The 13,815-nt window shown below is 38.7% G+C and overlaps 1 protein-coding gene across 4 annotated transcripts in view; it reads left to right on the top strand.

Moving 5' to 3' along the window:
• WWC2 (WW and C2 domain containing 2) overlaps nucleotides 1-13,815 on the top strand; it is a 250,000-nt gene that overhangs the window by 227,172 nt on the left and 9,013 nt on the right. For all 4 annotated transcript variants that reach the window (XM_021007608.2, XM_021007612.2, XM_021007613.2 and 1 more), the window contains one exon: nucleotides 13,125-13,252. In XM_021007608.2, coding sequence (XP_020863267.1) covers nucleotides 13,125-13,252 — 128 coding nt within the window. The remainder of the gene's footprint in view (nucleotides 1-13,124; nucleotides 13,253-13,815) is intronic.

The following is a 13,815-nucleotide window of genomic DNA, read 5'->3' as shown; positions in this document are numbered from 1 at the left end:
TTTTCAATGAGGGTGGGTGGGGAGGGAGGAGAGAAAATTTGAAACCTAAAGTTTTAAAAACATGTTTTAAAAAAATGTTTTCACATGCTACTGGGAAATAAGAAATACAGGAAATGGGGTACAGAAGTCTATCCTGCCCTATAGGAAAATAGAAGGGGAAGGGGATAAGAGAAGGGCAGAGAGATAGAAGAGAGGACAGACTAGGGGAAGGGATATTAAGAATGCATGCCATGTTGGGGTGGGGGGAGGGGGGAGATGGGGTGAAAATTTGGAATTCAAAAACTTGTGGGAGTGAATGTTGAAAACTAAAAATAAATAAATTTATATATATATAAAAAAAAGAATCTAGGTAGAACAGGGGATAGCATGCTAGGTGGGGACTCAGGAAGACCTGAGTTCAGATCTGGCCTCAGGCACTTCGTAGCTATGTGAGCCTGGGCAAGTCACTTGCCTTCTGCTTCTCTCAGTTTCTTTATCTATAAAATGAGAATAGTAAAACCCTACCTCATAGGATTGTTGTGAGGGTCTAATGAGATACTATTTGTGTAGAGCAATATAAATACTAGTTATCATTATTTTTATTTCTTCAGCTTTGAAATAGGTCATGGAAAATAATAACTTTTTAGAAATAATCTCAGAAGATGATAATCTATTCAATTTTGTGCTTTGCAGGTAAAGTCCTAATAATGTATTGTAGCTAAAATTCCATTATTTTCATTTTATTGATATTATTAAAACTGCAAATGGAAGCAAAGGGGAGCTACTTTTGTCACAGGGAGAGAAGACAGAGCAGAGTGAGATATATATCTCAGTTGAATTAGTTACGTTCCCCTTTTTTGCACTGGTGTTCACAAAATGTTAAAAGACCTAGAGGAATGTCTCCTGCCTGTTGGACCATCATCAACGTGGGTTTTATTGAGGGATATATTTTTAAAAAATCATTCCAGACAAGGAGCCATGAATAGATTTCAGTCTTCAATAAGGGGAAGGACAGTGATGCCCACACTAATAAGGTCAGATCCATCAAAGTACTGGAAACACCCATTAAAGAGAGAAAAGGGATTATATAAACTAGTAAAATGAGGTAGTTTGTATAATGGAAATAATATAATACAATATAATACAATATAATATAATATAATACAATATAATGAAAGAATCTTAGACTGGGAATGAAGAGACGTGATTTTTGATTCCAGTTGACTCTGCAGACAACTTTATGATGTTGTGCAAGTCATTTTTCTCTCTCTGGGCCTCAGTTTTCCTTCTGCAAAATGGAGAGATTAAAATAGATGTTCTCTAAAGGCTCCTTCAGGGCTATGGAAATGTGAAACAACTCTTATTCTCTTCCTGCTACTGATTTTCATCCTGTGGTAAAGAGCATATGTGATTTTAAATGGTACCCACAGATTTCACCTCACCATCCTTGCTTCTCTCCACTGTTAGATTTATAAAGTACTCAAGCCGAACCCCTTGGTTTTTGTCCCGAGTTGTGGTGTTTTTCTGCCCCAGAGACCAAAGCGTTTCTGTCTGTGTTCACCACAAGAACACAAGAAACTTCAGAAAATTACAACAGCCCATCACTCCTTAGAACTTTTCTTTATTGTGCTGAGAAGGTCACTGAACCAGGAGGCATAAGACCCATGTTAAAGTCTTGTCCCTACCACTATAAGCTGTATGACCTTGAGGAAATCATTTCATATCTCTGGCTTCAGATTTCCCTTGTGGAAAATGAAGGGTGTGGCTAAATGCTCTCCAGATGGTTAATAATACCATCTACCTCCCCAGAGCGTTGTGAAGATAAAATGAGATCATATCGGTAAGGTGCTTTGTAAACGTTAAAGTGCTCTATAAATGCTTATTATTGTTAATGTTCTTGTTCTCAAACTCCAACATTGGAGACACGAGCTGGCATATCCCCTGGTTAACCAAGCTGTGGGGTTTGCATTAACAAATGCCACGTTCATTTGACTCTGTTGATAAAATGTTAAAAATTCAATTAGCTTTTTTAGTCCCTAGTGAAAATAAGATTGTCTGTAATCCAAAATAGTTATTTTCATGTTTTGGTCTAATAAATTGCCTTCCTAAGAAAACAAATTTGTTGCATGCTAATTATACTTAACCTTGGATTGTAATTGCATCAAGACAAAGTAAGGAAACTTGTTTAGGAGGTTAGAGGTAGTCAGAAAGAGGGCCCTTTTCCATAGCATCAGAAGCTAATTAAATTCTCTACATCATTGATTGCATTTGTAATAGCTATTGACTGCAGTTTTCAAGATTTCCTTGGTTTCTGAGTACTGATACTTTACTTAAATAATCAACAGTTTGTTTGTAATGAGATAGATATTTACTCAGAGAAACCTTAAGTAGATTTAGGAAGTGTTAAGCTTCTGATAAAACACTTGACATTTTCTATGGAGATTAGAGTAGAGGTTATAAGTAGAGAGGCTTATAAGTTCATAAGTAGAGAAGCACTGAGGGGTGATGTGTTAGACACCTAAGACACTGTAGAAGTATCCACTGTGGTCAACAGGACAACTGAACAGGGCATATGAAGTCCTGAAGAAAAACTCGGTGTTTTTTAGCACGTTATACTTTGGGGTAGAGATGAATTGTATGTGACCCAATGAGCTCTTCCCATTTGGCAACATTGTCGTTAGGGATTTGGTCCATATCTCAATTCTATAAATCTGACACTGCAGTCTTCTTGGACAAAGGGTAAGGTGAAGGAGAAGGGATACTAGGACGTGATCTCTAGAAGATCATCCTACAAGAGGTTTGGGGGAAGTGGCCTAGCAGGAGAGATTTGGACTAGAAAAAGACAGACCTGCTGAGGTGATAAGATCCACATTGTAAATACCAAAAGACCCAACCACAACCCCAAGAAGATAGCTTCTGATTTTCTAGTCCAGGATTATAGGGTTAGTGCTGGAAAGGATGCTAGAGGGCATTCAGTTCAACCCCATTATTTTACAAGTGAGGAAACTGAGGCCCAGAGAGGTTACATGACAGTTGCCTGGAAAACTTGGTGTTTGTATCATCCACACCACCATCCACAAAAGGCCTGACCAAACAGTTTGTATCCCAGCTCTGTCTGTGTGACCACTACCTTCTCTCTGGAGTTCCTCTCAGCTTTAATATTCACTAATTCTGTGACTTGTGATAATATGTTCCTATAATACATTAATACAGTTAAAATTATTTAAATAGGTTGTTGAATTCAATCCTCACAACTACCTGATATGATCCATAAAGTAATATTAATGCTTCAAATCTGTAATGGTAAGAGAAATGCAAATTAAAATACCGAGGTTTCAACTCATGCCCTGCTACCTGGCAAAGATGGAAAAGAAAGGAAGGAAGGAAAAGAAAGAGGGAGAGAGAGAGGAAGGAAGGAAGGAAGGAAGGAAGGAAGGAAGGAAGGAAGGAAGGAAGAAAAATCAGCCAATGGTGTCTTTGCCAATCATTGTATGAGACATTGGGGTCACAAAGACAGAATCCAAACAACTCTTGCTTTTGTTATATCTGACATGGAGGACACAAAATAAGTAAATAAACAATTCTTGCTCTTACCACAGAGACAACATCTCCAGCTGTAAATATGTACAAAATAAATATAAGGCCGTTCTTTCTTCAGTGTTTGGGGGATGGGGAGAGATAACAGTGGAGGCTTTAAGGGGCCATGTAAGCAAAGTTTTAAAAGCCAAACAAAGGTGATTATATTTTAGCAGTAGAGAGTGACTGGAATTTATTTACTAAGGGAGTAACATAGTAAAACATCCAAGTATGGAAACTCACTTTGGTAGCTATGAGAAAATGGAGTAGAGTGAAGAAGGGGAAAACTTAGGTTGGAAATCACATTAGGAGGTTTATTGGAACAGTTAAAGGAAGAGGTGATAAGGACCTGAACTAAAGTGGTAGCAGTTCATGAATGAAAACTCATTCAATAAACATTTATTAAGCTCCTATATATGTGCCAAGCTATTACTGTGTTAAGTGCTGCGGGTACAAAAAAGGCAAAAGGCAGTCCGTGCCCTTAAGGAGCTTACCATCTAATGGGGGAGACAACATGTAAACACATATACAGAACAAGGTATATTGAGGATAAATAGGAAATAATTAACTGAGGGAATGCACTAGAATTAAGAACGGTTGGGGAAGCCTTCTTGTAGAAAGTGGGATTGTAGTTAGGACTTAAAAGAAGCCAGCAAGGTCAGTAGTAAGAGCAGAAGGAGGACAATGAGAAGGGGATGGTTTCGACAAGATTTGGTGACTCAGTGAGGTGAGGTAGTATGAGGAGTTGAGAATAAAGCAAAGGCTGAAAGGATAGCAGTGCCCTCAAAAGAAGTAGGAAATTTCAGAAGAGGGGGTGGGTTTGGAAGGTTGGTGGGGGAGAAATCATATCTCTGTTCTATTGTGGACATGTTAAATTTGGAAATGTCTGTGGATCAGCCAGTTTGAGATATCCTATAGAAAATCTGTGAGACGATACTAAAGCTCAGAAGAGAAAAGGGGGCTTGATAGATACTGTTTGTTCTCTAAGGAAGTGCTGCATCAACTAACTTCTGGGCTAACAAAACAGGCCAGGAAATTTTCTAAAAGTGAGAGAATACAAAGATCGTGTTTCTGAAGTCACATCTATATCCATCGTGTTGCAAGTGTTATATTTGTAGATAATTTCTAAGATCTGTGTTGCTTCATGAAATTCTTTATTATCAATAAAGAAACCTACATATGAGGTCTTGTAAATCCCCTAACAGATGCCTAGTGGTTCATCAGTTTGCCCTTAAGATGAAAGCTAATCTTTTGGCATCAATTACAACAAAAGAAAGTATCTACAATTACATTCAAGGGCAGCTAGGCAGCGCAGTGGATAGAGCACTGGGTTTCAAATCAGAGACTCCTCTTTCTGAGTTCAAATCTGGCCTCAGACACTTACTAGCTGTGGGACCCTGAGCAAGTCACTTTACCCTGTTTGCCTCCATTTCCTCATCTGTCAGATGAGCTAGAAAAGGAAATCGCAATACCATTCCAGTTTCTTTGCCAAGAAAACCCCAAATTGGGGTCACAGAGAGTCAGACACGACTGAAATGACTGAATAGCAGCAGCACAATTACTTCTTAAACAAAACCTATTCCAATATTCCTTAATCTGAAAACAATATCTAATCTTGGTACCCCAGCCACTTTGGCAGCCTAGTGGTTTTTTAAATACATAGAACAGAATACACAGGACTACAGCGGAAAGAGATTATATTGAAACACAGATGTCAGAATAATTTTAAAAGTTCACAGACCTCCATTTAAGAACCCCTGGCATAATGGAAGTCTGTGTCGGTTCCTTCTTCTGGTCATTTAAATTTCGCCATTAGTCCGCAAAATAAGCACCTTTTAATTTATAAATTTCACATCACTTGAAATTCTCCATAGTTTATCATATCTTTTCTGTTAGATAACTCATTGGAATCCTCCAAGAAATAGTGATCATTTGCCCATACCTATCTAAGAGGAGGTTAATATTCCCTTATACTCCCCTAGATGCCATAGTAGGGTATGATCATTTTTATGTTAGAGGCTGAGAATTTCAAACTACATCACAGTGAAGTAATTTGCTACTTACATTGCCATCCATGCCTGATTTACGACTCTGAGGCTTTAGCCCTAACCACTTCAGGACACAGCCTCTTCTTATGTGTTTGGGCAGTGCTTGAATGGGATTTGGTTTAAAACATTTTTCTGCTAAGGTACTAAACTGACTTTTAACTGCAGAGGAGAATGGGAGTGGGGAGGATTTCAGGGAGTAATAATAAACCTAAAGGCTTTTCTTTATGAGAGAGGCAAGCACATACACCATGTCAGATGTATTGTTAATCTTTTTTTTTTTGAGAGAGCAGTTACTTCTTACTCAGCTGGTTCCTTGTTCCTCATGAGACGTTTTATTAACAACCTGCTAAAAATCTTACAAGCATTCAGTACTGCAAGGGAATCGTGTATCTGGTAAAAACAAGCACATTGTGCGTCTTGGGAAGTAGGTGTGGAGCAGGGCATGAAAAGATAAACCCTATATAAGAGTTTTCAAACTTTGGGCAGGAGAAAAGACCATAATTCAAACACTACAATTTTATACAATTAGTAAAAATAAAGATGGAAACCCACTGTGATCAAGGGAAGTTATCTTTTAAAAGGCAGTGCAAAAATCCTGCATTTTGCCATTTCTTTTTTTTTTCATTGGTGTCTAATATAACAATATGCCAGGGACTATAAGTGGAAGCAGAATTAATTAACATTGGGATTACAATTTTTATTAATAAAATGGTATAAAAGACATCAAGAAGGGCACATGTGACTGGAAAATAAGGGAGGTTGGTTATATGGAAAAAAATCAAGGGTGGATAGGTCAAGGGCTACCATGGTGCCCATGGATGTTGAAAAGCCTTTCAACTCATTCATAGAGCTTCTAGGGGTGAATTATGGCAGGGCATAGACAAGAAGACATCAGTGGGTTGCAGTATGCACAGGTGGAAAGAATAGCCACACCCATAAGATCATGAATCCATCAAAGTATGTCTAAATAATTTTTTAAACTAACATTGGGATCATCTCACCACATATAGTCAAATAAAGAAACATTTCAATAGTTTGGTGACTTGTGATTTCATCTCTGTGTTTTCTTTCTATCAACCCAGACTGTAAATCCTCTGTGACTTAGTTGAAAGTCTTTGAGGGTTGCTGTCACAACAGAGGGTGATCAGCCTAAGGGCCAGTCTGGTGATGAGGGTCTCTAGCCTTATAGACAGATAGCCTGTTAATTGGCTCATACTCAAAGACTTCCCAGCGTGGTAGGTGACCTACCAGAATTTATGCTCCACTCACTGGCATAACCTTTGAGACCTAGAATCCATGATCAAGCAAGGATATAGTGCCCAGTTGCATTACTCCCCAATAAAAAACCCTCCATCATTAATCCCTGTTTTGTCAAGTAGTACAATGAGATAAAACAGAAACTTGTCCTAAGTAATCTGACCCCTGTATTTGCCTATTGAAGATTCATTTTCTCTCAATAGGAATTCTTGGAAGTGATGGAAGTAATCAGTATCAACAAAAATCCTTATTCTACATTCACCTTTGTGAGAAAAGATACTCATGGTGCAGGCTGTTTTCCTTCACTGTATCATTACATGCTTTCCTTTCTTGATTTTGATGCCTAGGCTTATATGATTATGACCCAGTTCCTTTTGTGCGTGATCTCGCTTCCTGGCTGATTGCCCTATTGTTCCATTGACCTACAAGCTCTGGAGCTTGGCAGCCCCATTCATTTGATATGTGAAATGGATTTCTCCCAAGTGGTAGCCCTTGAGTTCAATTTTCATTTTGTTCTCTGGTTCAGTACTTCTGAACAATATTAAAAAAAATTCTTTCACTATGGTGTCCAGATAGTTTCTTTAACCATGTTGTTTTCTGAGAGATGAAAAATTCTTAAATTATCTGTGTTCCGTTTTCTGGGTCGGTTGTGTTTGAGAGAGATCTCATAAGGTCTTTTAATTCTGTTGTTTTGACTTTGCTCTGATTTTTTGGTTATATAATTGGATTGTTAGTTGTGTTTCTTGAATTTCCGCCAAATTGTTTACTACTTGGCTAACATTTTCTCACTTCTGTACTGAGCTGTTTATTCTCCTAAGTTTTTCTTTTCTCAGTTTTATTTTTATTGACATCTTTTGTTTTTACATCACCTTAACTTCTAAATATTATCCCTCTCTCCCCTACTCTACCTGGCAAGTTACTTTTTGTAATAAAGAATAAAAAATAAAGAGGGAAAAAGTAGGTTGAGGAAACCTAGCCAACTCGTCAGCCATAGTCAACAGTGTGTGCAATTTTCCATGTTCCTGATGCCCCACCCTTTGCAGATGAGAGGGAAGTAAATTTTCTCAAGGCTTCTCTGAAGCAGAGCTTTTTAATTGCACAGCCCTTGGTTTCATTTTTATGCTTTCTGTTTATGGTTTTGTGATCATCATGTATATTATCTTGACTTTGCTTACTTCACTTTATATTAGTTTCTTTTGAGTTTTTTTTAATCAAGAATTCTAATTTCACCCTTTATCACCTCAACTTTTTAAAAATTAGGCATTCAGGGTTCTTGTGGATAATTCATTTATAGATTTAGAGCTAGAAGCCATATTATCAGTCATCTAGTCTAGCCCTTTTTTAAAAATTTTTTTCTTTTTAGGCAATTGGAGTTAAGTGACTTGCCCAGGGTCACACAGCTAGTAAGTGTTATGTGTCAGAGGCCGGATTTGAACTCAGTTCCTCCTGACTCCAAAGCCAGAGCTCTGTCCACTGTGCCACCTAACTGCTCCTAAAATACACTTCTGATAAAAATAATTTCTTTTGGAAAAACTACTCTGATCTTATCTAATTATATCCAATGAAAAGATCCCTTCTTTTCTGATTTGTTCTTATCAGAGATAACTTAGTATGAAGACTTTCAAATGTATTATCAATCTAATAAGAAACACAGAAGAAAAAGAAAGATAGCCCCTACCCTCAAGGAACTTACATTCTAACTGGGGAAGACAGTACACAAAAGGAAACTGAAAGGGCTAGGGGTGGCAGTATAATACCTAGCTGGGGACATGATGTTGGAGTCCACCAAGCAGAGCAGCTGGTGGTAAATAAAGAAATGTCTGGCATTTTGAGTCCTCTGCAAAGGAAAGCCTGGCAGGAGTTTTTTGTTTGTTTTGTTTTTTTGCTCCATCCTCCAGCCCTTCTCTAATCAGAGAGCCAGAAGCCACTGAGGGTACTGATGAGGCATGAGGACCAAAGCTGAAGCAATCTCTTGTTAGCTTAAGCTGGAGGGGAGGTGCATGAGCCTCCTGCTGGAATGAGAACCAGGCACACAGTTGGGGGCAGATGACTTCTTTAACATGCAATCAGCCCATGCCCTTTGCTGGTTCCCAGCCAGTCTTGATTCCTGAGTGTTTGGAAGGTAACCTAATCCCATGGGCCCTCAGTAGTTAATAGTTCCTTCCCTAATGTTCACATTCTTTTCGGTTTTGTTGTTTTGTTTTGTTTTTTCTAGAGATTCAGCTTGTAGTTAATACTGAATTATTCTTTTCTGGAGTTTTATCCTGGGATTGTCTTAACTCAAATAGAAACAGGGGCCATTAATCCGTATACAAGGATCCCTCTGGGCCACATATTGACTTAGTTTTAAAATGTGATTATCTGTTTTATTATATTTTTTTAAAATTTTAAGTATTTCCCAGTTACATTTCAATCCATTTTAACATAGGCTCCCTTCCTACTTCCTGTCTTAGGAATTTTCCTTTGCTTATTCATCTCTTTAGTCTTTGCTGTTTTTCCTTTCTTCATTAAATGTCTAAGGCTAATGATTATTTTGCCTCATTCAAACCCAATTCACTTGCAAGTCAAGACATCACCCTCCTGATGTCATTAGTCCTCTTCGAGAAGGAAGGACAAACAACAATAACAATAATGGACTTCCTTTGGTTATGGATTGGATAACTCAGGTTGAATTGCTGCCAAGCTGTAATCTCTACTAGGATGGCTTGTGCAAGTCTACCTCACCTGTAACTCCTCACAAGCTTCTCTTGAATTCTGCAACTGTTTAACCTTACAACACAGATCCCTCAGCACAGAGATTCCATAAGGGCAGTGAGTAGGGGCATAGGAGCAGTCAGTGAGCAGAGAGCCTCAGCAGCCATGCACCTTCTAATCCAGGTCCTCTACCTTCAGCCCCTGCTGTCTACAACTACCAAGTTATATAACACAGCTTTAAAGGAGCAAAGACAGATGAGCTGCTTCCGATAGTAATAGCAAGAGTTTCTTGAAATGGATTTATTCATCAGAAGAGGGATTCTGTTTCTTGTTCATGAAATCAAGTTTCAAAGTAATTTTCTAGTAACCACAAAAATGCTAATAGTTGAAATTATCAACATCAACCACCAGGCTTTCTGTTTGGGGAGCTAGGCACAGAACTGTTTCAAGCAGAGGGGTGTAAACCAAAATTCCTTTCAGATGGAGTGTAACAAATAAAAGATTGGGGGGGGGGGGTTGTGAGCTTCTTAAAATACTCTTCTGACAAAAAATAATTTCTTTTTGGGAAAACTAGTCTGATCTTCTTATCTAACTATATCCAATAAAAAGGTCCCTTCTTTTCTGATTTGTTCATGTCCAAGCTAATTTAGTGTGATGACTTTCAAATGTATTATCAATCTAATGAGTTACATAGCATTATAATAGTAACTTTTAGGTATGCTTACCCCTTTAATAGAGTTCTTGGGTAGACCCAAACAGAAAGAGAAGCATTCCTCTCTAATCAGTTCTCTAGAAGAACAAAATGGTGCAGTGGATAGAGTGCTGAACCTAAAGACAGGAAAACCAGCTGTGTGACCCTGAGCAAGGCCCTTAACCTTTGTCTGCCTTAGCTTCCTCATCTGTAAAATGGGAATACTACTCCCCCACGGGTTGTTGTGGGGATAAAATCAGATGTTTTTTACGTGCTCTGTAACCTTAAAGCATCATATAAATGCCAGGTTTTATCACCGTCGTTGTCAGATAGAATGCTTTATACTTTAAAGATCTGCACCTTGGCTTCCCACCAGTTAAATTAAAGTAGATATTGAATAGGTTCTTTTGTGATGTTCCTTGTCTCCTAAAAGTGGCGTATATATAAAATTACTATTTCTTTGAGACTCCAGTCTCAAAACCAAGTTGTGAGAATCACTGATTTACTAAGGGAGGTAGGAACAATTCTTGGGAAAATAGTTGTGTACACTAAGAACTCAGGGTCTATGCAAGCTTTCCATGAGCGTGTACCTCCTTTCTGTGCTAATGAATGATTACAGTGGTGGCGAGATCAGGTTTATGAGATTCATTCTTCACTTAAGAGCCAAATGGATAGACCTGTAATACATTAGTCATTCCAGGGACCGAGGGAGTGCAAAGCTCTTATCACTTTTAGAAAAGCTACTGAAAGTGCCGTATCCAGTTGTTGATGGCTAGATAGTATCATCTTTGATAATTGATTAGCATGAATAATTTCACGTTGTTTCTTAAGCTGGTTGTGTCCTCTAGACAAGATGTGTCAAACTCAAATAGAAATGGGGGCCAGTAAAGCATACATAAAGATTTCTGTAGGCCACATTTTGACTAAGAAAACCACATGTTTATGAGCCGATGCTGAGTGAAGTGAGCAGAACCAGGAGAACATTGTATACAACAAAGCAACATTGGGTGATGACCAATTTGATAGACTTATCTCTTCTCAGCAATGCAATGATCTAAGACATCTCCGAAAGACTCATGATGGAAAATGCTGTCCACGTCCAGAGAAAGAACTATGGAGTCCGAATGCAGACAAAAGCGTACTGTTTTCTCTTATTTTTGTTTGCTGGAGGTTTCAGCTTATAGTGGTTGTTGTTGTTTATTTCAGTTGTGTCTAATTCTTTGTGAGCCCATTTGGGGCTTTCTTGTTAAAGATCCTGGATTAGTTTGCTTTTTCCTTCTCCAGCTCATTTGACAGATAAGGAAACTGAATTTAAGTGACTTGCCCTGGGTCACACAACTAATAAGTGTCTGAGGCCAGATTTGAACTAAGGAAGATGAGTTTTCCTGATGCCACGCCGGACACTTTATCCACCACCCACCTAGCTACCTCAGGGTCTTTTACCTGACCAGACATCTCGAATCAGTCGACAGGCATTTATTAAGTGCTTACTATGTACCCAGCACTGAGTCAAGTCCTAGAGATACAAAGAAAGGCAAAAATAGCCCCTGCACTCAAGAAGCTTACATTATAATAGGGAAAGACAATATGTTAAATAATAAACAGGTGCCTTCAAAATACATACAGATGAGATGAAAGATAGCCTCAAAGGAGAAGTATTTAGCAGCTGAGAGAAGATGAAAGACTTTAAAAAAAAATTTCCACCATCTTTCAGTAGCATAGCATTGCACCGGCATGGCTACTTCTAAACCATCTTCAGGATCCCTTGCAGTAAGAATGAAATGTGTGCTTGAATTTCAGATCTTTCATTTCAAGTCAGAAGAATGATGGGAAACATTAGGCCCTATGGGAGGGGGCAGCAGCCACAACAAATGAGAAAACTTACACGAAGCCCTTGAAAGACCATACAGATTTAAACAGATGGTAGTTCTGTCCCCATGGGAGGTTAGAGCATATTGGCCATAGGGCAAAGAGGGCCTTTTTCATTGGCCAAAATGATCTAAACAAATGAGTTTTTTACAGCTGGGTACAGGCAAAGAGGGTAAATGCCTATTATGAGCACAATAGGTGTGGAGGTGGGAGTCAGGGAGGTTATAGGGCAGCCTGAAACATATTCAGGGCATAAAAAACTTTGATGAGTGGATCTTTTCAGCCCACAGCATTAGTAATGTAATCTGCAAATACTAAGGGAGATATTAACTAGCAGTCTATTCAGGAATTAGCTTCTCTTCATACTTGATATAAGCTAGTTTGTTTGCCTGACTGCACCTTCATTACAAGCAAATAATGGTTACTAATTTTAAAAAAGAAAACAGCCCTTGTTTGGATTTCTCAGGTGGGTTTGAATCTCAGAGATCTTTCGTTTCATATCAAGGAGTTGTCAGTCAACACTTTGCTTGGGTTACATCCTGTAGGGAAAGCTTACAGGTTGCTTAAAGTAACTTTTAGCTTGAGGAATTGAGTAAAACAGAAGATTATTCATGATTATTCATTATTCATTTGCTCTGTGTTCTTCCCTGATGTTGGAGTTACATATGTACTTGGGAACATCTCCACATATCATATGCATGCACAAATCTAGGTGTGTTTTTGCCAACAGTCGGTAAAGATATATGTTTACCTTCCTCCAGACATGTTGTAGCCATATTCTCTTTCTCCTGGATTTAAAAATGCTGAAATCTCAATGGGACTGATGTTTCCAACTCTAATGTGTTACTTCCACATGTCAGTTCTGTTCATGAATCTCTTGTAGTTTGAGGAGGGGGATGGGGTGGGGAAGAGAGGATCTCTAATCTGCTTGCTTTGCTGACCTTAGCTCACAACCTTTTGCATCCTGGGAATTGCCCATTGCTGGATATTTTTTTTCCTCCTTTGGCCAGGCTGAACAATCCAAGGAGGAGCAGAAGCAAGATTTGAATGCTGAGAAACTGATGAGGAAAGTCTCCAAGGACGTGTGTCGGCTTCGGGAGCAGAGCCAGAAAGTACCCCTTCAGGTGCAGTCATTCAGGTAACACCTATTTGTATCTTCTGCACTACCTTATTTGTTGTTCTCACCCTGTGGTGTTTTTTTTCTTCAGCACTTAACTCCAGAGCAACTAACAGGCTTTTTCTAGGACTCTTCCTTAGGTTGGTGTCATTTATGATGTTTAGGTTAGCACCAAAACCATCTCTCCTGGCCCTTGACTAAAATGGCACTTTGGCAAATGCAAATAGCCAAAGGAAAAAACAAAAACACGCCAATAATTGTCATGGCTCTGCTAAAACGCTGGTTATTCAGAAATCTGTGTCTTTAAGTCACGTTGCAGTGATGACATCTCATTAAGAAATCCTGATTCTGGGTACCAGAAAGTACAGAAATTCTTTGTTTTATGGTACAGGAGGAGAGGGGGCTTCTTAGTTTAAGACAAACTTGGCAAGATCTCTTTTGTAGTTAACAGGCATTAGCCTGTCTAGACAAACAAAGGCCCAGGTGTTCCCGACATAATCCCCAAATCTCCTAAATATTCCCAGGTTCTGTTGTGATCTAGGCCATCACCTCACATATTTATTCTTCCTTGCTCCAATAATTTA

The sequence above is a fragment of the Phascolarctos cinereus genome, unplaced genomic scaffold (genome assembly GCF_003287225.1).
Source record: "Phascolarctos cinereus isolate Bilbo 61053 unplaced genomic scaffold, phaCin_HiC Scaffold_9;HRSCAF=440, whole genome shotgun sequence".
In the NCBI taxonomy this organism is placed as follows: Eukaryota; Metazoa; Chordata; class Mammalia; order Diprotodontia; family Phascolarctidae; genus Phascolarctos; species Phascolarctos cinereus.
Note: the sequence above shows the minus strand (reverse complement) of the source record. Positions and strands in the feature narration are given on the sequence as shown.